The sequence below is a fragment of the Phoenix dactylifera genome, chromosome 5, assembly GCF_051530095.1.
Source record: "Phoenix dactylifera cultivar Ajwa chromosome 5, Ajwa_hap1_PhDact_Kaust_v1.1, whole genome shotgun sequence".
Classification (NCBI taxonomy): Eukaryota; Viridiplantae; Streptophyta; class Magnoliopsida; order Arecales; family Arecaceae; genus Phoenix; species Phoenix dactylifera.
In genome coordinates, this window is record NC_143194.1 from 18044122 (window position 1) to 18069201 (window position 25080).

Sequence of the window (25080 nt, forward strand, 5' to 3'; positions counted from 1 at the left end):
GTTCGGCTGAAGAGTGCCGAACAGAAGCCTTCTGTTCGGCAACCCTCAACCGAACAGAAGCCTTCTGTTCGGCTGCACAGTGCTGAACAGAAGCCTTCTGTTCGGCTGCACAGTGCCGAACAGAAGGGTTCTGTCCGACTCTGTGCAGCCGAACAGAATCCTTCTGTTCGGCTCTGTGCAGCCGAACAGAATCCTTCTGTTCGGCACTGTGCAGCCGAACAGAAGGCTTCTGGTGCCAAATCGCGTGCCGTGCTGAATTTTGTGCCGAACATTTATGTATGCAATTGAATTATTTTCTTTGATATAGCCTAACATTGAATTTCTATATTTTCAGACATGGATCCCCGTCCCGCCAGAGTTAGACCTACGGCGTCAGCTAGGAGACGTCGTGCTAGGATTGCTTCTTCCGAGCCTGCTCATATGCCATCGGACTCTTCTGAGTCAGAGCATGATGATATGCCCGCTAGGGGCGAAGACGATGAGTCCGTTGGACCATGTCCAGGAGGTCCAGAGGATGAGTCCGTCCTGATCAGTTTCAGGACGCATATAGCAGCTTCTATCTGGAGGCAACAGGTATTGTTTATTTGTTATAGCATTATATTTTGTTTATTGATGTTTTATAAAGTAGTAGTAATTATACATTTATATTACAGGAACGGGCTCCACTAAAGTGCATGAACCATACTGCCAAGGTTGGTGAATGGAAGTGGTGGTCTTCAAACCAACCAAATACCAGGTTCAAAGCACTATTGAGGCAGTCGGGCCTCATAGAGTTAGTACAGTGCTCTTATCGATTCACCGATAAGATTCTGATTTCGGGCTTCGTAGAGAGATGGCAGCCCGAGACGAACACCTTCCATATACCATTTGGCGAAATCACTATCACGTTGGATGATGTATCCGCCATTTTAGGGATTCCTGTCGCAGGTGCCTCAGTAGCAGTTTCTCTTGAGAGGATGAGTGATCGGGATGCTGAGGAGCTACTTGTGGAGTTGTTGGGGGTGTCAGCTGGAGACGCGCGTCAGGAGGTACTGTCATCGCGCGGTCAGTCTGTGAGGATGGAGTGGCTGAGGACTCAGTTTCACTCTGTATCTGATAGAGACAGCCAGCAGATGATAGAGTATGCAGCACGAGCCTATTTGTTATTTTTGTTAGGCTGCACACTCTTTGCTGATAAGAGTGGGACCAGGGTGCCTATAGCGTATCTGTGTTTACTGCGGGATCTGGATAGGGTGAGCACATATGCCTGGGGTACAGCTGCCTTAGCATATTTGTATCGGCAGTTGGGGATTGCGTCGAGGTCATCAGTGAGACAGATCAGTGGTTATATGACGCTTCTGCAGGCATGGATTTATGAGCATTTTCCAGCACTCAGTCCTCACCCGTCGCTCGAGTATACTGATGCCAGTCCCCGCGTGCACCGCTGGATGCCCGGTACTCCATCCCGTACCACGATGGACCATTTAGTGGTTCTACGTGAGTCATTGGACCTTTTGAGCATCGATGAGGTACGTATCATATTACCATTTGCTTGTGTTTGTCAGTACTTTTAATATGCGATATAGTATAAAACTGAAATGGACCTTTTGTTTTGTAGGTTATTTGGGATCCCCATCATCGGCTTCGGGGAGATCGCCCATATATTGATATCGCATTTTTTAGTGGCTCCATCAAGTGCCTTGATATCGTAGAACCCTATCATCCAGAAAGGGTTCTTAGACAGTTTGGTCGTATTCAGACCATCCCTCGAGCGCCACTAGCCCCTACGCGAGCCAACAGAGGTTCCACAGCAGGCTCGTACCGGATACATTACTCCTATATGGATCAGCTTTGGGAGCGGTGGGAGGACCACGTGCTGAGCCAGGCGAGCAGGAGCCACCCAATTACCCGGCCATCAGACAGCGTACCGGGATACATGGAGTGGTATCTCCGTATCACGCACGTTGCAGTTCAGCCTCCTCATCTGCGCTCGAGTACTCATTCTGGAGCTAGGGGAGGTCATGATGATGCTGACATGCACCGGCGGCGTAATGCAGCTGCACTCGGTATCAGTACCGACATTGTACGGATGGGTCCCTCAGAGGCTACGTCACTAGGTGCCGGGCACCTATTTGATGCTATTTCTCAGATGCATCAGGTACTTCTGGGTGATGAGCCTGGCCCGAGTACAGCACCCTCTCATTCGGATCCAGCACCCTCTCATTCGGACGTACAGCAGTACACGCGTCGACGATGGCGTCATAGGGATTGATGATGGAGCCTTTGTAATCTTTGTAAAGCCTTTGATATTAATGAAAAATATATATTTTTGGTACATTTACGTGTAATCTTTGTAAAGCCTGGCCCGTTCTATTTTACACAAATATAACAGTGCACATAACAATCAATCGGACAATGCGAAGACAGATATTTTTTGATTTATATTGATGATGGAGTTTCACAGAGAACATCCTCATGATCTTTCAACATTTTAAATACATAGCTAACATAACTGTTGCTTATCAGAAAATCCGCTCTTAAGTATGTTTCTGTTTACATCTGAAATCTCAACGGAAACAACAGTCTTCATATGTATTCCCAGCTGATGGAGAGCCACCTCAGCACCCCCAATACCCGAAAAATGCGAAGACAGATATTTTTTGATTTATATTGATGATGGAGTTTCACAGTACATGACTCTAAGAGCCCAAAAAAATTTACAACTTTCAAAAATTGTACATATATAAAGAATCAATCTAACTCTACTGTCTCGCTAGTTATAACATTAGGTGAGATGCTCTCTTTGAACTGTTGAATCCGTGCTTCATATGAATTTTCCCATCTGGTAGCACAAGGAAGATGATATTTTCGCCAGTTGGTCGCTACTGGCGGAACGGGATGTCCCGGCAACAAGAACACCTTCAAAATTAGAAATAAGAAAATATTAATAGCTACAAAATTATAAATAAGCAAAATTAAATAAGCAAAATTAAATATTCGCAAGTGTTGTGAACGTAGTACCTCAACAAAATGATTTCCATTTACGAATCCGATAGCGATATCTTTGCGGGATAGAAGAGGTACTGGCACAGAACGGAGAGGTAGGAAGGTCAGACATTGTTGCAACGAGAGATGGTATAGGACAACATTATAGCAGGATGCTATAAGATGACCCATGTCCGGCATAGTCATCCATCTGTCATATGGTGGACAATCATCATAATATGATAATGCATGAGTGATCTCGGCAATCGTCCCTTCCACACCATATAATGTGCGATAGTGGTCCGAATGACATTGCAACTCTTGCAATAAATCCTTCCTAACACGCACCCAGTCATCTTCTCCAAATCCCAGTAAGTCAGCTATTGCCCTAAATCCGCAATTCCCATCAGCTTTTACATCCTTGATATGCTGGATGTATGGTCTCAAGGCAGAAGGAATAGCATCAATATAGATAATGGGCGTATGTGACTGGGCTCTAGTACGAAAAACCTGCAAATAATATCAAATGATAGAAAATATGTAACAATGGCAGAAATATCCAAATAGTTATCCGTCTCAGCACTTCCCGTACCGGCACGGCACGGCACGTCCCGACATGTCCCGTATCGGCACATCTCGGCACGGCACGTACCGACATGTCCCGTATCGGCACATCTCGGCACGGCACATCCCGTATCGGCACATCTCGGCACGGCACGTCCCGACATGTCCCGTATCGGCACATCTCGGCACGGCACGTCCCGACATGTCCCGTATCGGCACATCACATACCGGCACGGCACGGACCGTCCCGTAGACGTTGTGATACCTATTGTAAGGAAATAAATATTTGGTACTTACCTTTTGCTTGGGCCGCCTCTTTTGAATCTGAGTACATGGATTGCGGATGGTAACTTTCTCAACACCAGGTGAATAACTATCCTGTCCAGATAGAACCAACTCAAACGCAGACGGGTCACGTCGAGTAGACGTATCAACCTTCATTGAAGCGCGCCCACGTGAACCAGTCTTCCGTTTTGCAGGCTCTAAAAGAGGTGTACTATCTGGACTTGCAATCTCTCGTAACTTCTTGATCATCTGCAATTGAGAAGCCCCATCTAACTTCTTGAATCGTAGCGCAATCAAATCTAACTCTGCATCACAACTCAACTGAATTGGCTGCACGGGGGGGGAGGCAGAATATCAAGTTTCCTCCAATGAGGATCTATGCAGTCGAGAGGAATGGGCCGACCTTCCACCCTGTACCGCGCAATCTGGTGAGCACATGGTATACCATGTGTGCGTCGAATAGCGCACCCACAATTTGAATCATCAAACCCAACTGAATTGGCTCGTTTCGATTGGGCGAGGACATGATTTAACGCACTTATAGATATGAAACCTCGCAACTCTTTGAATTCAGCTGGCTTGAAGTTGTGCTGCACTACCAATAAACTCTTCTCCAATGAGGCTTTAACGGAGCTGTGCTGCAACTCAATCAATCCATTTATTCTAGTCCAAGATGACTCGAAACTTCCTTGGCTTGATCCAAGCTGCTTTTTGAGCTTTGCATGTGCACTCTCGACCCTAGTAAACAAATGAAAGTTAGATATAAGAATTGAGGCAAATTAAAATTAAATGAGTCTTTATTTGTGATACCTATTTGTCGTCACATTTCCGTAGTGCCTGCATGTATCCGTCCACGCCGCAACAAATCTTTCCTTGTATTTGCTCAGCCAAGTATCTGACACATACTGTAGTGCATCTGGATAGGTACCGAACTCTCTCTGCAGTGCACTCCAGCGATCATTATACTCGTCTTCCGTGGAGGACAGCACTAGTACATTCCAACTCATAATAAATTTATCCCATTTCTCCTTCAATTCGAAAAATTTTTTGCACTTGGCCAAAACATTCCTACTAATATGCCATCTACATAATAAATGTCTAGCAGTAGGAAATACTTTATGAATTGCATTCATCAAAGCCAAGTCTCTATCTGTAACAATCAACTCAGGCAAAACATCATCAGCTATGACACTGCGCAATCTCTCTAATGCCCAAGTATAGCTTTCTTCCCCCTCAGAATTTAAGTATACAAAAGCAACTGAAAATGTCATGTCAGTAGATGTCACCCCCACAATCTCTAAGAGCGGAAGACGATACCTATTCGTCTTGTACGTGCAATCCATTATCAACACACGGGGAAATGCACGGAACAAATCAATGCTGCCAGGGTGTGCCCAAAATAAGTCATGCACAACATCCGTATTAGTACAATTCCTATGCCACTCAATATATTTAGCCTCTGATAATTTACCTAATAGATGTTGCATTTCAGACCTCCCGGCTTTCTCTGCAACCTTAAACCGTTGACGTACATTGTAGATAGTCTTGATAGTCGTAACATTGAGGGCATCTCTTTCCTTCAATGTGGATAATATGTCCTTTGGACGAACCAAACTCTTCGACATATCCACTAACAATTCCGTCTCCTGCTCAGATAATCTCCCTGCATATGAGTGCCCCTCCAGATTCTCTGCAGCGGGATGATTGTGCACTCCACATACGACCAGTAATATCCAATCATCCGCAGTATCCAATTTCTTTCCTCTTAATGCAAAAGGGCATCCACACTTCTTTGTCCCACATGCAGTCTTTATTCGCTTTTCTTTTTTGGTTCGGTACGTCCCACCCCTCTCACAACCTAACGTAATTCTGGGTTTCTTAGAAATGGTACCTGCATCGGATGATTTGATTACAACAACAAAACCATTTCGCCTCCCAGCTTCACGACACCAATTACACAAGTCCTCTCTACTCTTGAAGATCTATACATTAAACAATTTATGTAAGTACACAGTTGTAAAAATAGCTCGCTAAACTATTACAAAATTGCACAATACATTATAATACCTCGTAAGTTGTAAATTCGCTTGTGTAATCCAGTACAAATTCTGATCCAATTATACTCGATTCGGTTGTAGCATAGCCCTACATATAAAATAATTTATCACCAAGAATTAATGAATCAGAGGATCTGTTCGGCACAAAATTCAGCACGGCACGCGATTTGGCACCAGAAGGCTTCTGTTCGGCTGCACAGTGCCGAACAGAAGCCTTCTGTTCGGCAACCCTCAACCGAGCAGAAGGCTTCTGTTCGGCTGCACAGTGCCGAACAGAAGGCTTCTGTTCGGCACTGTGCAGCCGAACAGAAGGCTTCTGTTCGGCGATCCAGTGCCGAACAGAGCACGAACCGTGAAAAAAAAAATTCGAAACAAGGTGAAACACGTACCTTTGCGGCCGATTCTTCGTCCCAAATCACTAGTTGCTTGTCCATGCTTCGAATGGGGCTTAAATCTCCTTCAAAGATCGCCTAAACGATGTAAATGGATCGAGGGGTTTAAGGGGGGTTTGAGGGGGGGTTTTTTTTTTCTTTTCAAAACGAAACGGAGGAGGAGGAAGGGGGGGTGTATGAGAAAATTTCAAGGGCAATATGGTAATTACACTAAAGGTTAGTTTGGGTATTTTTTTTTTGGTTTTTGGGGGGTGTCCTGAGCAATAGGGGGGGTGTATATAGAACTACCCGGAAAAATGTCATGCTATATTTCAACTATTTGGTAAGCTGACTTACAGATAACAAGTTACAAGGAAATGAGGGAACATGAATTACAGATGGAAGAGGCATGGAGGAGCATAGCTGATGATAGCATTTCGGATGCATAATATATTGATCCATTAGCTAACCTTACCCCACCAAAAATAAGAATAAGAGAAGAGAAGCCCTCTTGCTTACTGGCCATATAGTCAAAAGATCCTGAATCTATGATCCAAGAATTCTGAGGTAGACTGAAAATGGTTAGCTGATGCATGAGAAGAAATACCTGTTGCTGCCTCCAATTTGATCATGAAATGAACCTTTAAGAGATGCTAACTGCTGAGACAGATCCTTGATAATCTAATATCGAGAATCAACAGTGCCACACTAATTTAATGAATCTATACCAGTTTGCTCCCCCTCAACAGAAGCAAATTTACATTTGAATGCCACTAATAGTTGGGTGAGGATTTAAATTGCAGCACCTCCATGGTGTGCCTTATATTTCCAAAATGACCGTACTTTAGCTTTTCTTTCTCTGCATCACTTAGCTTAGAACGGCCTTGTATCTTGCTAGAGTTTCCACCTTCTACCTTTTGCAGCTTCATAATCTCCTAGTAATGCTGATCATTCAACAGATCCAAGACTCCTAGACTTTGACGTTCTACTTTCTTCACTTCTCACATAGCTATACATGTCCTCCATTGAGGGAAGATTATCTTTGGCTAAATTTGCACCCTTTACAGCTCCATTTCAGGTGGTAGTCTAGGAAAAAATATTGCTGGTACTCTATTCTTTTATTTATCTCTGCAAGATCAGTAGTGCAGGGCTGATAATTTTCTACAGAGTTCACTCCTACAGAGATAATCTTACTTTCTTAGTAAACCATAATAATCTTCTACAGAGTTCACTCCTTGCTTCATGGTAATTTTCTTCCCATGCAAATGATATAATCTATGATTATCATGCTTTTGACAATGTCTTCTGAATTTTATCCAGATTTCCTTTGCAGTGGGGAGAAAAAGAAAACTTCTACATAATATGAGGCTCCATTGAATGTAACAACCAACTTATCACAGCTAGGCTTTCTCATCATGGTTGCATCACCTGCTTGCGGTTCTTTAATAGACCCTGGGATGTAGCCCATCTTCTTACAGCTACTAATAAACATTCTAGCAGATCGTTCTCATTCCGAATAATTCTTTCCATTCAACTTTACTATGGTGATCACCAAATTTGGAAAGTCATTTTGACTACTTCCCAATTTTGAAACCATTTTCAAAGAGTCTCCCATCTCACGAATAAATGTAATACTAAGAGATCGATGCATTAAAAATAATTGCAGTCAGAAAAGATACCATCAGCTTCATATTTGATCTGAATCTTCTTTCCCACAATCAGATCTAATCTTCCATTGGCACAACTTTATTGGCATGATAGCAAATCTAATCTGCTGTAACAAACAGCAAAAGAGCCCTTTCACATAACGCTAAGGTTTCAATCAGTTAATTAGACTGGAACCTGCTATGATACCATGTTTTTGTTCTCACATCAGAAGCAAATAGGATCAGCTTCGAAATTATGAGTAAAAAAGAAAGAAGAAAAGAAGAATAAATTGAGATGAGAGGAGAGAGGACAAAGAAGAAAGGCTAAGAGAAAAGAATCTGAAAAATAGTGTATGAGAAAAGAGATTCAATGTGGTTCTCTTCTTACCACCAGTCGTTTATATTATTATTTGGTTACAATGTGTAGACAAACATGCACCTGATTGTAGAATACAATATTCAATAATACCAATTATAGGTAGTACAATCAAGCAACATAAATAAGGAAAAGATATAAAAGACAACGTGGCAAATAAGGAGCACAACAGATAAGGAAAACAAATTCTCTCTACAAGATCAAAGACATCTAACCCCAGAAAAAATTTAGCACACCTAATTCCATATAATCAAAGATATACATCTTTGATACCTGAATTGATGCTAAGACATATAGGAATAAGGAACTTCAAGGTTTCTTGTAGTTTGGAGCTTCAAAGAAAAAGCTAAAGCTTGCAGAAATTTTCTATTTGAACATAAATATTTTCTTAATTATAGAAATTAAATTATTGGTAAAACAAATGATTTTGCCCATGGATTGATGATCTAGGGTATGATTTGGTTGAAGTGGAATCTATGGAGATAGTTACTCAGAACTAAGGAATGCTGAACGGGCCCGTACCGGCCGGTTCAGCCCATACCGAACCGGTCCGATTCGGCATTAGAAAATGGTACCGGCCCATATCGGTCCAAACCGGTCTGAACTGACCCCCGTACCGGCTTGTACTGGCTAGGCCAAATTTTTTTAGGCTTTTGGAGGCCGAGCCAGTGGTACCAGTTCGAACTGGTCCAAATCGGTATTGAACTGGTCCGGTGGCCGACCGGTATGCCTACCGGTACCAGGTCAGTGATCCTTGAGCAGAACCACATTTTTTTGCTGTAATTTATTTAATAAATCTTGTTTTAGTTATGAGCCAGCTATCAATAGATGAAAAGAAGAGAAAATAATCAAAAACTGATTAACAGTGAGGTTAGGATAAATTTTCGAAAAAGAAAAACATGCATAATTGTGGGGTTTTTAATGGAAAAGATAAATAGAAAGGCAAAAGTTAGCTAATATTATCGACAACAAAGGTTCAATCACGATCCTGAGACTCTTACCAGTCCAGAACCTCGGGGCGGGATACTACCAGGGTGCCCCCATCCCAACACTTCAGGTAGGCTACCATCTCGATGATTCACAAGCATGCCCCTTTTTTGATCCCTCTTGTTTGTTGCTTTTACTAAATTCTTAATGACTTTAGGAATTATTAGTCAAAATAGGTGACGGTTGAAAAGTTCCAAATTCAAAAAGAAATCTAGAAGTTCGAAATTGTTAAAAATAAAAAATACAAAAATAAATATATATATATCATTGAAAAAAGGCATTCATAATCAATCTGATGAGGAAGTGCAGAATCCAGCAAAACAGCAAATTCCTTTTAAGAATGACTTCCACATATAACATGTGAATAAGAGTTGCTGGCCCCTGCCATGTGGGAAATTGAGAAAAAAAGAAATGGAGAGAAACAAAAGAGAAAGAAAAGAGTATAGAAGAGGGATAGGGAATGAACTTTTTCGCTTCCTTTTTTTCGAAAAAATAATTTACTACTATAGCGATTCAAATTGACAAGTCAAAATCCCATCCCATGAAAGACCAATGCTGTGGTCCAGCTCAAATCCTTGATGCTTGAGCGTGGATGCATAATCTGGTGTGTGAGGCTGTGAGCCCATTTTGTTTTCAATGGATAATTTATGCATTCGCAAATTATTCACGATCTTCATCAATTTGATGATAAAATTGTGATCCATTCACAAATGACTGACTTATCTGTGCAACATTTTTTTAAAAAGAATACTGAATATTGTAACCATGCTAAGAACAAGTTTGTTGGAAAAGGAGCGAAGCCAAGTAGAAAAGGAACTTGCTCCTATCAAAGGAAAATGGCTGACTTATAAAGTCCCAATTGTCTTAGATAGGTGGACAAATATTATAAAAAAAAAAAACAGAGCCTTATAAATATCATGGTTGTCACTAATGGCAAGGCAATCTTCATTGATGGGATTAATTATTCATCTTTTAAAAAGTCTGGTGGGCTTCTTCTAAAAGTGTTGATACAATTGGGGCTAATAAACTTGTTTAGGTGCTCACTAACAATGCCTATAATTACAAAGCAATTGGTCATATAACTGAAAGTAGATACTTTCACATAGTTTGGTCATGATGTTTGGCTCATAATTTGGTCTCTTGATGAAAGATATAGCAACATGTAAGCATCCTACTCCAAGGACTGCCGAACTGGTATGCCGTACCGGTCGGCGCCTGGCTCGGTTCGGTATCGGTTCAGACCAAAAAACCGAACCAGTTGGCTTGGTTCGGCAATCCTTGGCCTGGTTCCCTCATCCGCACGCCGTATTTTTTTTTTTTGGAGAGTTCTCTCTCTCTTTTCGAACTTTTTTTATGAATTTAAGTATAATTTGATATTTTTTTATTATTTTCTTGATATTTTTTTAATGTTTTCTGATGTTTCTATTATTTCGATTTAAGCTAGATGATGCATCTTATTGCTTTAAAATGATACAAATAATAAAATGAATAAAATTAACCGGAATCGGTGTGAACCCACCTGGCCAAATCGAAATTACGGTTCGCATCGAATCTTGGCCGAACCGGACAGAACCATCCGGTTCGCTCTTGTATCGGCCGGTTCCAACTGGAATTATTGTTGTTTCGGCCCCGTAGGGGCCAGAACCGTTTTCCATGAACGAACCAACCCGATCAGAGATCGGGTCAGCTCGGTTTGGCCCGAACCGGGCAGTACGGCCCGGTTCAACAATCCTAGTCCTACTCTCATTTTCATGGGATACATTTAGAAAGGGGAAAGAAATTGTCAAGTATGGAAAAAATCAATATCCATGTTATTATTCTAAGCTTAATGTGTTGAAAGAGAAGAAAACCACATTTGGGCATCATTATTTCGTTATGCATTGTGGGGCATCATTATCTGGTTATGCATTGTTGGGCATCGTTATTTCGTTATGCATTGTTTGTTAACTACTAAAGGAGCTTTAGCATCCATAGTTATAAGTAACCAATGGGCAAAGTGAGGACTGGACATGAAGAAGAGCATAAAAGGTCCCCGAAACTATCATGGATGACAACTTTTGGACTAAATTGAGGTTCACATTAAATTTCACAAGTCCTGCTCATGTATGATCAAGTTTGCTAATTCTGATAAAGCTACCATTGAAGTATATGAAAGATAATCCAATTGTTTATCAAGCAGTTCATGATATGGTAGTTAATTTATAGGATAAGTTGAATATTCCTCTTTATTGCATTGTAAATGTTCCAATACCAAAACATTACCCAAAAGTTGATTGGAGTCCTATGGCATGAGGTGAAAAAAGATGCAAGCTAAATGCTGATCGTGAAGTTCAGAAAGGTTACCTCGATACTCTCCAATCATTAGTTAGAGATCCTAAGAATTTTTTGATTATTAAAAGGCATCTAACCAACTTCTTTCACAATTAAGGGGGTATTTGCTTTATTGAAAGCCATTGGAGATAGAGATGAGAGGGATCCTATTGTGTAGTGGGATACGTATAATGCAAGTTCTCCAGAATTGCCTGGGCTTGCAACAAGGGTTTCGTCACAGAATGTTAATACTTCTTGTGCAAAGAGATGTTGGAGAACTTATTCTTTTATCCACAATTAAAGAAAAACAAGCTTAACAAGGATGCAATCCAATCTTTGGACTCGTACATTATTACTCAATGTTATTAACAAGGTTTCAATATGACTAGAAATTTAATGATAAAGACTAGACTCCTCATCCTAAAATGTTGATTTGATGAGGATTCTGAAGCATTAGAAAAGTTGGCTATGACGTTGGATTCAGCACCATCTGCTGAACCCTTAACAACAGCAGATGAGATGCAATCTAATTTGGTACTGTTTCAGCAAATCAACTTCAAGCACAATGTCAACTTTAAAACTTACAAAATGACCCTGAATGTCATCAAAATTATGATCTAATTATTTTGTTGAATATGAGTTTTGTTGAGTATTTTTCAAGAAAAAGTGTTATGGTGTATGGTATTCTTTTGAATATTTTTGCACCAAGGTATGTTTACAATTTATCAATCTTTTCGTTATAATGAAATGAAAACTACCTCTTTGCAGGATCACAATCATGCTTCCATGGTTGATCAAAGTGTGTTAACTTCAAACTAGATTTGAATTCTCAATCTGTTAGTTATTTTAAACATGTAGGAAAAAATAGCTAGAACAAAATAATAAAATTCAATATATGTGTGTGTGTGTGTGTGTGTATGATGTAGTCAAAGTTGAGGATCAGATATTCATTGTCAAAAATAGGTGATTTGGGCAAAAATAGTCTAAAATTGACTCCTTGTGTGTTTTGATTTTAGTTGGTAAAAGTTTCACGTTTAAATCATTAGGAGAAGTCTAAGTTTTTTAATTTCTAGGGATTCTCATGCCTATTTTTGGGCCTATTTTTTGTATTTTGTTTTTGAAAACTATTTTAAAGAGTGTCATCTAAACATCCTACTTTGGGTCCTAGTTGGATTAGAAAAGTTTTAAACAAGGTCTGCCGTACCGAATCCGGTAGGCGTACCGGTTGCCTACCGGATCCGGTAGGCGTACCAGTTGCCTACCGGATCAGTACGATTTCGGTTCGTACCGAAATCGGGCGGTACGAACCGGAAAGCTCTTCCCCGCCGGAGCTGGGGAAGAAGAAGAGAACGAAAGAGAGCGCGGGGAAGAGAGGGAGGAAGACCTCCTGTGGCCGCTATCGGAGAGCCGCGGAGGGGCGGCAGAGGCCGGTGGGGGAACCCGCGAGGGTGCAGTGGAGGCCAAAGTCGCGGCTGCGTCCCCTGTTTCGAAAGAAACAGGGGACATAGCCGCAGTTTTTAATTTGGGGATTTTAAGTGAAGTCGGCAACCAATTTGCCGACTTCACTTAAAAATCCCCAAATTAAAAGCAACTGATATGCCGACTTCACTTAAAACCCCCAAATTAAAAAGCCGCGACCGTGTCCCCTGTTTCTTTCGAAACAGGGGACCCAATCATGGCCTCGGCCTCCGCCGCGCCCCTACGAGTTCCCCCGCCCCCCGCCGGGCTCTGCCACCCCCACCGGCCTCCGACGCCCCTCCTCGGCTCTCCGATGGCGGCAACAGGTGGTCTCCCTCCCTCTCTTCCCTGCGTCTCTCTTTTTCTCTTCGTCTTCTTCGTTTCCGGCACGAAACCGGCCCGTACAGGTTTCCACGGCTCCGGCGTACCGGTAGCTGGCCGGACCAGGTCGTACCAGCCTATACTGGCCGGTACGGGCCGATTCGGCATACCATGGTTTTAAACTTATTAGAATTATGATTTGAGAAGATTTTCATGATCTTTTATGAGTCCTATAGTATGATGAATTTCTCAATTATTAGGAAAATGTTTTGGATTTTCTTTTGTGCTTGGAAAGTATAAGGAAAAGTCCTTGTTCTTCTAGGAGTCCTATTTTAGGAGTATCATGGGAATCTGCAGTTATAAAGGGTAGTTTTGCTGCTGAATTCAGCATTGCAAATATTATAAAAATTTCAAAATTTTTGTTCTTCTTCCACTTTATGCTTTTCTTTCAACTTTTGGTTGGATTCCTTCAACCTGAGGCATGTTCTTGACCTCTAAAGCAAGGATTACCAAACAATGCCAAACAAGTTGATTCGGAGAGTATTGAACAAGATCATTAGTTGTAGGCATGGCTCAGCCAGTCGGTTCCGTATATAGGAGCTTGATTTTTTTTAGCCTTGTTTTATTCTCCCTCGCTTGGTCGTGCGGATTTGAAGCCTTCCATCCCTAAAGCAGCGAAGTCCTTTGTCCTCGAAACTTAATCGTCGAAGCCCATCCCAAGTCAGTCCCTCTCTCTCCCTTTCTCTCCCTCTCCTTCTCTCTCTTGCTTCCTCTCTCTCCTCCCTCTCCCCTCCCTCTCCCTCTTCCTCTGTCTTCCTCTCTCTCCTTCTCCTTCCCCCTCTCCCTCTCCCTCTCCCTTTTCCATACACCCCGGAATAGCAGTGTATGGATTGTACTATACTGTGCCAGTTATCGGCTGGAACAACCTCTAGTACTGATTCGACGAATCTTACTCTAGAGTGCCACCACATTCTTGTCTTGCAGGTTTTTTGCATCTTACCCTAATATTTTTAGATCTAACTTAAAAATATAGGTCATACAATACTATAGATTGGCCTTTGAAGGACACATCTACATCAAATTGTATCACAGTGCAGGGATGGAACCACTATCTTGGGAGGCCAACAATATTAGTTGATCAATAATGACAAAACTATAATTTTCCTAATAAGTGCTAATTGCTAATATTGTAAAAATATATCTCAATTTTAGTTTAAAATTGTTACAGGATAGCCATGAACAACAAAGGAAGCAATATAAGTATATTTAGAAGGGAAAAAATAATTGAGATGAGCTATTTTAGATATAAATGAAGACTCACTAGCTAGGGACCCTATTAATGGCTTATTGAAAGACAATCTCATATTTGCTCTTACTTTTCCTTAAAGCTATTTTTCTTTGTAGACACTCATAAAACTCCAACAAAAATCCATTGCTGCCTAAGTGGGAGTTAGTTTTTTGTGAAGGTCCATGAACACCACCATAAAGGGCGGATGGTGTATGGGAGAAAGGTGATAATAGAAACACAAATGTAATGAGCATGGGGCAAAGATGCTCTTCTTGTCCTAGGAAAACTATTAACCAATATGCCCAAAATTCCAAGGTTGTGTTCTTGGAACCTAATCATTCATTTCTATTTGACAAAATTTATTTATTTAGTTATTTATTTGTCAACATAAGATGTTCCTTAAGAATAGGATACAATAATATAACAAGGATAGTTTTAGCTTGATTTGGAAGCTAAAGCTATGGAGGAACTAGAATTAAATCTTGGAAAGCCTAGGCCAATATACTGCAATAACCAAGATTCCTCTCTATCTACTATATAGTACATTAGGTATTTACCGATGTTTGCGGGGGGCATAGCCCCTATTGTCCACCCCCCCGGGCTCATCCATATCATAGCATTAGAAGTTCCTATGCCATCGATTTTTTCAAAAGTTGCAATGGTGGTGAATAAGTAGAATTAGACGAATCATTCCAACAACATGAGGACGCACTAGGCCATGTGCAGCAGCAATTAGATACAACTACATTGTAGATGGAACACAAACAAATGGACAATAGAACAAAAGATTTGATGAAGTTGTAGAAATCCTAAAGTGTTGGACCAAGATAATTCAGATCAGCCCTCCTTTTCAAATTTGGAAAATCATGTCCAAAATATGGAAGGCGGTACCATTCCGAACCGCTTAGTTCGAAATATACTGAACCGTACCAAGGGCAGACTAGCATGGTTCTAGCCCTCAATTCGAGAAATCCAGTGAGGGAGGGGGAGAGGGAGAAGGAAAGAGAGAAAGAGAGAGAGAGAAAGGGAGGGAGGGAGGGAGGAGGGGGAGAGAGAGAGGCCGAGAGAGGAAGAGAGAGGGGCTCCGCCCCTATTTTTGTGCGCCCAAAGGAGAGGGGGCTTGAAAGCCCTCTCTTTCCTCTCTCGGCCTTCTCCTTCTCCCCTTCCCTCTCCCTCTCTTTCCCTCCCTCCCTCTGCCTCTCTTCTTCTCTTTCCTTTTTTCTTTCCCCCTCCCTCACTGGCTCTAGCTATGCTGGTACAGGCCTAGAACAAAAAAGCATGGTACCACACCCATACCGTGCCATCGGACAACAAGTATGGATTCTGTATTGGCACAGCAAACCTTGGTCCAAATTAAATCCCATGGTGCACATGGAAAACAACACTTAAAATCTGATCTTGATTTTCAATTATTGGAAAATAATACGCTGATTTCTCTTCTCAAAAATAGTCATATGCTGATAAAAACATCACGAATCAGTATTACCATCATAATTTTAGAGAGACACATATGGGTCCTCGAGCTCCTTAGAAAGCAGTTGAACCTTTTGGCATGATGGAGAAAGGAGTAAAATTGGAAGTTCTAGGATTTTATGGAAAGATGAACACTAAGGTATTCTTAGATTGGCTTTCAAATGTGGATAATTTCTTTGCTTGACATCAATTGAAGGGTGGAAGGTGCAACATGCAACAAGAAAATTAAAAGGGGCTGTTAATATATAGTGGAATAAGGTTCAAAAAGCAAATAGAAGAAGTGGCAGAGGAAAGGTTCACAAATGGGAGGAGATGAAAACAAATATTGAAACAATGATTCTCCCCGTAGATAACCAACAAAGCTTATTATCAAGTTTAATCAGCTTCGACAAGGAGAAGGCATGGTAGATGAGTACATGGCAAGTGGGAGAGTATGAAACTGGAGATGTATCAGCAACAAAGTGCAGAGGACTTTAGTTGGCCATACAAGATATGATGCAGGACAACTTGGGGATGGCCTGTTTGTGCATAAATGGGCATAAAACATGAGGAAAGCCATGGAAATAGAGAGAAATGAGAGTAGAGAAGGGTAGAGAAAAGAAGACTAGAGAGAGAGAGGAGCGTGAGAGCGAGACGAGGAGAAATAGGAGGATTAAAGAGGGATAAGAAGAAGGAAAGAAACTTTCTTTCTCAAACAACACAAACTCATACCATACAATTCCTGATTCAAGTCTATCGTTAGCTTTCCCTTACCATGATATATAGCCTACCCTAACTTAAAGGCCAAGTAACAAAATGAAATAAAAACCGTAACTTGGAGCCCAACTAACTTGATGGACAAGCGGTAATTAAAAGGATTAACTTGATGGCCAAGTAAATTTATGTCTAAGTTACTTAAGGAATTTAACCTAGCATCCATGACTAATTAATGAAACATTAAAAAAGGCAAAACTTGATAGATGATCAATTTTGGACTATCATATAACTTTGCTCCAATATTTTAAGTTGATGCTCTTAGGAGTTCTGTAAGGACTTAGATCATCATAATGGAACATATCTCGCACAATAGATGCCCTTGACTTCATCAAGATGATATGACTGGGTTCAAGCTTCAGACAGTTGAAGAAACCTATCAAATAAGTTTATGAAAAGAAGAAAAATTTGAAGAGAAGAGCTATTATGTGCCACCTGACTCCAAGGCTCCTATTGCAACAGTCAAAACCTTAGGACAACCATCTAAAGTTACAGAAGCCATATCTAAGGCATCCAAATTGACATATAGACAGCGTATACCCTACTTGACAAGTGAATACTACAGTTGGTAATGAAGAACAATAAGAGCATGATGTTCAAGATGATACTTCTGAGGAGGGTTGATAAATATCATCATATATTGTTCAACGGTATGGAAAAGGGATGCACTTATTTGTTTTTATCAGAATCACAATCACAACAGCAACTTTCAGACAATGGCTAGCTATGCAATACTGTCTTTCACACAAAGGCTGTTTTTGTGGACACCATTGCACACTTGTCATTGACAGTGGAACTTGGAAGCACTGGAAATCATGTTTCCCAAGATTTTGTTCAAACGTCAGGTCTTTGATAAAATAAAATTGCTCATCCTTATTCAGTTTCATGGTTGGACCAGGATAGCAACATGATGGTGCAATCACGATACTTACTAAACTTTACCATTTGGAGACATGTTACAAGAGCAAGTATGGTGTGATGTAATACTTATTGCAGTGCACAAATTCTGCCTACTCAGCCTTGCATTTTTGAAAAGGAGCATTCAGTGAGAGAGAATACTTACACCTTCCTTCATCACAGACATCAAATTACAATTACACTAAAGCGAAAGAAGAGCTCTAAGTATGGAAAGTTTTCTTGAATGGTTCGGGCCAATTCATTGGAGCTGAATCTCTCTCAGCCAGAGCGGATTGATGTAGTCAAAGTAGATAATCAAATATTCATGGTGAAGCATAGGTGATATGGCAAAAGAAGGTCTAAAATTGTGTCCTCATTTAGGAGAAGTCTAGATTTTCTACTTTCTAGGTATTTCCATACCAAATCTTGGGCCTATTTTCTAATCCATATATGAGTCCTATTTTAAGTAGGAATTACAACTAAATGTCCTACTCTGGGTTCTAGTTCGACTAAGAAAAGTTTGAATTATTAGGATTGTGATATGAAAAAATTTTCATGATCTTTTATGAGGAGTCCTATATGTTGAGTGATTGTTGTTCCCCTATTTGATTTTGATGAGCCCAAAACACTTGAGTATATTTTATATTATACTAATGAATTCAAATGAGTGTTTCAGGAAAAATATTGTTGAATATACTAGAATGACTTAAAAAAATGGTTCAAAGAATTTAAATTCAACCTTTTCTATGTTTGGAACCATTTCAATCTTCACCCTGCACTCGAGTCGACTCCAAAGTTTCTCGAATCGACTCTGGCACAAAGACTGCTAACTGGCACGCCCTCGAGCCGACTCCCAGTCTAGGCGAGTCGACTCCGGATGGATTGGCAGAAAGCAGAATTTCTAAGTGCAGAGCGCGAGTCGACTCCAACTGAGACCGAGCCGACTCTGAGAGCAAAGACAAAGAAATATTTTCTAAGGTACAGTACTCGAGTCGACTCCAACTGTAGGCGAGTCGACTCCTGCGAAAAGACAGAAGACCTGCTTTCAAGCCAACTGTTATCGAGTCGTCTCCAACTGATACCGAGTCGACTCCAGCTATGGACGAGTCGACTCCAACAAGAATGACAGAAGAATGTTTTCTGGAGCACTGATATCGAGTCGACTCCATGTTTTCTGGGGCACTGAGATCGAGTCTACTCCTATTGAGGCCGAGTTGACTCCAAGGACCAAGTCAGAGATCAAGTCTTCAAAGCTTCTGATACCGAGTCGACTCCAACAGTGGACAAGCCGACTCCAACAAAACATAAAGTCAGTTTCTGATTCACTGAGATCGAGTCGACTCCAATGAGGGAAGGCAGAAAATCAAGTTCTGACTCACTGAGACCGAGTCGATACCTGAAGGTCGCGAGTCGTCTCCCACTTTTGGCGAGTCGACTCCTAAATGTCGCGAGCCATCTCCTGGAAGAAACGCCTGGTCAGTACTATTAGAGATACAGTGAGCGAGTCGTCTCCTGAAGAATACGAGTCATCTCTAGTTTCAGCCGAGCCGTCTCCTAGTCGCGTGAGTCGACTCCAATCTCAACGGTCATATTGTCAGGCTGCACAGTAATGTCAGAACGGCTCTCTTACACCCTCTAACGGCTATTTTTCGAAAAGAAGAGCTTCGAAAAGTATTTAAAAGGAGAGGAGAAACAAGAACATAGTATCCATTAAAGGGCATTCGGTTTACATCTTCCCAAAAGAAAGATTAGAGCCGTTTTAAAAGAAAAAGAGGAGTAACTACTGTTCTGAAAAAGTCGAGGTATTTCGAATTGTTTGTTGACACAGAAAGCCCTTTGCGCGGTACTTTCGACCAAGAAAGAATAGGTCGCTTACATTCAAGGCTCGATTATCTGATCCTCAACCACTGGCATATTCAGAAGAGGATCCAGAAAAGAAGAAGCCACATCTTCCTTCAGCATAAAATCTGTTTAAGAGCTTCTTCCTTTTCATATTGTTTATATTATGCTGTAACTTTATAACTCATATATTCTGATTTTATTTCTTGATTCAATCAGGGGATTGAATCAAGGGGATTGAGGTTTGTTGGTGAGCCAATGTAAAATTAACGTTGTTAAGGTTGTAGTTGGTGAGCCGGAGAAAACCAACTGGGTTGGATTGTCAGCCCGGAAAAACAATCGGTTTAGTTCTAATCGGTGAGCCTGCGAAAACCGACCGAGTTCGTTGTGATCTCATGAAAACAACAAGTTAGATTATAAGCTTGTAAAACAACCGGGTGTAATCCTAGGAATTATAGTGAACTTCCAAGTGGGGCTTGGGGAGTGGACGTAGGAGCAGGGTTGGCTCCGAACCACTATAAAATTCCGTGTATTTGTGTCATGGTTCTTTGAGCATCTTTACTTTATTGCTTTATTAATTGGTTGATTAATCTTCTTAGTTTAAAATCAAGAAAGCTTTCACAAGTCATATTAGATTACTTCAAAAAGTACCAAAGTTTTATTAGTACCCAATTCAACCCCCCTCTTGGGGTGTCTACTGGGCAACACTATAGTATGATGAATTTTAGTAATCAGAAAAGTTGATTTTTCTTTGTGCTTAGTAAGATACGGAAGAGTACTCGTTTATCTGGAAGTCCTACTTTAGGAGTATTAGGAGAGTCTATAGTTATAAAAAGGGTAGTTTTGCTATAATTCAATTTAGTATTGCAGAAATTTATAAAATTCGAGAATATACATTCTTCTTCCACCTTATTCCTTTTCTTTCATCTTTTGGCTAGATTCCTTTTGCTCGAGGCTTATTCTTTGCCTCTAGAGCATCATCACAATCCCATTGTTTGGGTTTTCCACACCTTATTCTAATATTTTCAGATCTGATCCACACAAGTTTCATAGGTTGCCCTTCCAATGACTGGTCTATATATATAGATTAGTTTCAAGTTACACTTGTAACCTTTTTAGAATTATACTTTTTTTGACATGGATGATGGGGGTCCCTCATTGATGATCCGAGCCATTGCATGTGATCAAATACCTTTGAACTGCTTACACATAAAAAATCATATGATTTGGGAGTTTCTAGCCTATGAATCAGGTGGACAAAAACAATTTAATCACATATTGTTTTGTACATGAGCAGTTTAGTGATAATAGATTATATCCAATGGCTCAGATCATCAATGTAGGAGTCTCATCATCCAATTCAAAAAAGAGTGTAACTTTATAAGTGTTACACCAAGTGTAACTTGATCCTAAACCTACATATACACAGACATATGTATATATATATATAATATATATAATATATTATATGTATATATATATATATATGTATGTATACATATATAGTAATGCTAATATGAGAGTGCCCACACAACAACCCTAATAACATCAGTCCTAACCAAACAACTGGGGGCTAGTATTGATGATTCAAGCTATTGGATAGTCTAATATCTCTGAATTGCTTACTAACAAAAAATTATGTGATTTGGAAATCTCTAGCCTATGCATCTAATGGTCAAAAAAGATGCATTATTTCATGTTATTTAATATATCCATCTTTGTTAGCTAGATGCAAAAGCAATACATAGGCTAGAAATTGTCAAAATCACTAGAATCTTTGATAGTAACATAGTAGATTGCATTCAATAGCTCAAATGTTTAATGTTAGGTCCTCAATCATTTAGCCAGGACCTACCTTGTTAGGGTTGTAGTGTGGGTGCCCACTTCTGCACACTCGCACCCACAAATATAAACACCTTAAAATTCTATTCTCCATGTTTAAACTCGATGAGTCTAAATAAGATCTTAATAACTTAGTTTCTACTCAAATAGGATGTCAAACCAACCCTAAAACATAAGCCCAAAAGATCAATTAAAAAAGTAATAGAATTAAAGTAAGAGAGACGACAAGCCCCTAATGTATTCAAGCTGAACCAATAAAACCTAAAATATGCTAAAGCAGCTAAACCATGCTCCATATTAGGGTAAGCCAAATCGTGCCGAACCTGCCCAAATTGAACTAATTGGTTACCAACACAATTCAGCTGTCGGATCAAGATATAAAAGGCCTTGTTCAAATCCTAATCCCCTATTTGGAGCTGCCCTTTTTGAAGCGCTAATCCTCATTCGAAGCTCTCTATCCCCATCGAGTCGATGACAACTATGACGTCCTAACTAGGTGAGACTCTCTCTCTCTTCTCTCTCTCCCCCTCTCTTGATCTCGTCATTGGATTTGGAGCTCTCAAAACTTCCCATCGATGGCTTGAAGCTACTCGGCCTCTCTCTCTCTCCCTTCCTCTCCTTCTTCCTCTTATCCTTCCCCACCCCCCCACCCCCCGCATCTTCTCATATTCTAATGCAAAAGTATGAAAAAAATAAGTAGGTAAAGTCTGATTAAAAAAGATATTATTTTGCACCAAGCAACTACAATGTCATACCATTTTGCGGTAAGAGAACATAAATCTTGAGGGAATTTATGTTGCATTGTTTTCTTCCCACAATATAGGTATAAATTCCCAACACTTACCTATTTGTCTTAAAATCACATCTCCAACAACATCCTTTAGTATATAAGTACAATGAAATCATTTGCATCCTTTAGTATACATGGCTATCCATGTTCTGGAAATCTTCATTCAAGACTTATTAACAATGTTAAGAATCATCAATTAACTTATTCTTCTCACTTTCTTATTAGCTAATTCATAATCTTGCCCCTCTCATCATGTCTTGAATACAACATTTTTCTGAGTAAACTCAGTAAAAGACACCGCGATGTATCCATACATCACACTTGCATACATGGATACTAGCTTCCCTCCAAGAACACATCCTATATGAACATGTAACAGTTCTTGAGTAAGTAACCAATAGCAATTTCCAGCATTTAATCATGCTGAGCCCTTGATTTTACTAAACTTACAACATATATAAGCAATAGTTAGAACAGTAATTTTAAAATCTAAAGCATGTAAACATGTGCATGACAAAAACTCCAGTTTATGACTAGCTATAATCACTAAACATTGTAACAAGGAGAAACCAATAGCATGAGAGGGAGAAAATAAATGAACATGGTTTCTATCAAAAATAAGATGAAGCATCAAGTAGAGCTACAAAAGGGGGCTCTCGAATCAACCACTTACAGGGCATATCATCCTCTAGCATGAACAAAATTTGTCCTAATGCAACATTTTGCATTGAGAAGGGTGGCTTCCCTCATGGAATCTTTTCACTGCTAGCCATGCCGTGCGAAAGAGGAAAGATATTGGAGATTGTAGGCCACCATTCAATCATCATCATCAGATTCCGATTCCTCATCTGATGCATACAGCTCATAGCATTCATCCTCATCACTACCATCATCATGATCTCCATCAACATCATCATCATCATGGTTCATATCCTCCTCCATTTTCTTCTCCATGCCATCTCCTCCGCCACCAATCACATCATCCTCCTCCAGTACCAGCTGCGCCATGCCCTTGCCCCGGTAGAGAAGCCCCGTCCTCATGACATAGTAGAACTTGTCCCGGATGCGAGCGAGCGGATGGTTTTCCACCAACTTCCCCTTCTCGTACCCCTCTCGGAGGACCACCGTGGTGGTCTTGCACTTGAGGGACAGGTAGAAGATCCCCGGGTAGCGGGTGAACACGCGGGTGAACTTGTGGGGCAGGCCAAGCTCCTCGCGGAGGCAGCGCAGGTAGTTGCGCTTGGTCTTCTTGTGGACGGTGAGGCTGAGCAGCTCATGGAGGACTCCGACGACTCGCTTCTCCATGAGGTCGCTATCGGGGTCGATGCCGGAGGCCTCTTCGTAGGGGGAGACGTAGGGGAGGCGGTGGAACTCCTCCATCCAGGCCTTGACCTTCTTCATGGATCCATAGCCGCGGGGGAAGCGCATGGGGAAGGCGAGAGGGGCGGAGGAGGAATCGGGGGGCTTCTTGAAGTCGCGGTAGGAGGGGTCGGAAAGGGAGGCCTGATGGCGGCTCTGGAGGGTGGAGACGGCGAGGTCGTCGGGCCAGTCGGCAAGGGAGAGGAGGGGGACGCCGTCGTGGGGACGGCGGGAGAGGCGGAAGAGGTCGCGACGGGCGGGGACGAGGGTGGAGGGGAAGTCGAGGGGAAGGCCGAGGTCGTAGCGGAGAGGGAGGAGGGAAGGGAGGGGGAGGGCGCGGGAGCGGGACATCATAAGGAGGCGAGCGAGGCGGTCGGCGGCGGTGGGGAGGGAAGCGGCGAGGGCGGAGCGCTCGAGGCGGTCGAGGAGGAGAGAGGCGGGGGCGAGGGAGAAGGCGGGGAGGGAGGGGAAGCGGGGATGGGGGGACTCGCGGAAGAGGGTGGGGTAGCGGCGGAGGAAGCGGAGGACGGGGACGGTGAGGCCAAGGGGCTTCTGGAGCGGGGCGAGGGAACGGGCCAGGACGGCGCCGGAGGGGCTGCGGCCGATGGCGTCCTTGAGGAGGCACACCGCCTTGATGTCGGTGTCCCGGTCGATGATGTGGTCCAGGCCCCGGTTCTTCACCCACTTGAGCCGCACCTTCTTCATCGTTTGATCACAGAAATAAAGAGCAGTAGCTAACACCGTGAGGATTGCTGCCCTTCACCGCCGCCGATTTAACAGAACACATCCGTCTCTTCTATGCCGAATCCGACCCATCTCACTGCGTTCGCTCTCCCTCCTTCCAAATTCTCTCCGAATCGATTAATTAAACTCTACTCTGATCGCTCTGTTGCATGTTTATTCCAAATCCTCCCTCTCCTCCGTCCTCACCAGGGAGTGCTAACGAGGGGCATGCGAGACCTACACTCGCGTGTAGGTGGGATAGCCTTGCACGTGCGGTAGATAGAATTGTAGAATCGCCAACCACGCGTGTGTGATCCCCACGAGTGAGAAATTCGCCATACACCCTTGTTCTGAACGATTCATCTAGAAGAACCACGTGTCTGCACCTTATCTTTTATACTATCTCTTTTTTTCTAATTTTGTTGGCTACACTCTTACCTATCGTGTGAGCCGCCGTTGTACCAATAAAAAAATAATAATTATCCGTGTACCACACCATCAGCTCATCTTATATCCTACGCTACATCTACCACATCACACAACCAATCACAACCATTTATCTTGAAGTTATCTTTTCTTTTACCATTTTCTTGCTCTTAGTTTTCTAGTAGAACTCTAGTTGACCAGTGAGAGTAGCAACAGAATACTTTGTAACCCGAGCTACATCCTACCTTCTCTCTTCTGATTGGGCAATGTAATGATAGTGAAAGTCTTTGAAGGTCAAGTCAACTAGATCCATGTTGCTTTTGTTAACATCCTTTCATTATCCTCTTTCCG

The 25080-nt window shown here is 41.7% G+C and overlaps 1 protein-coding gene across 4 annotated transcripts in view; it reads right to left on the reverse strand.

The window, feature by feature from the left end:
- The window catches only part of LOC103716987 (Ubiquitin carboxyl-terminal hydrolase family protein), a 28606-nt gene extending 3995 nt beyond the window's left edge, over nt 1–24611 (reverse strand). The window contains exons 1-2 of one of the 4 annotated variants that reach the window (XR_015987030.2): nt 22895–24611; nt 223–2898 (exon numbers count right to left, since the gene is read on the reverse strand). Coding sequence is in view for 1 of the 4 variants with exons in the window: in XM_088721730.2 (XP_088577856.1) it covers nt 23038–24285 (1248 nt within the window). In the remaining 3 variants the exon portion in view is untranslated. Of the gene's footprint in view, nt 1–222; nt 5959–22813 lie in introns of those variants that run through there. The other 3 variants (XR_016413169.1, XR_015987029.2, XM_088721730.2) reach the window with 3 other exon arrangements.
- Between the last annotated feature and the right edge of the window lie 469 nt (nt 24612–25080).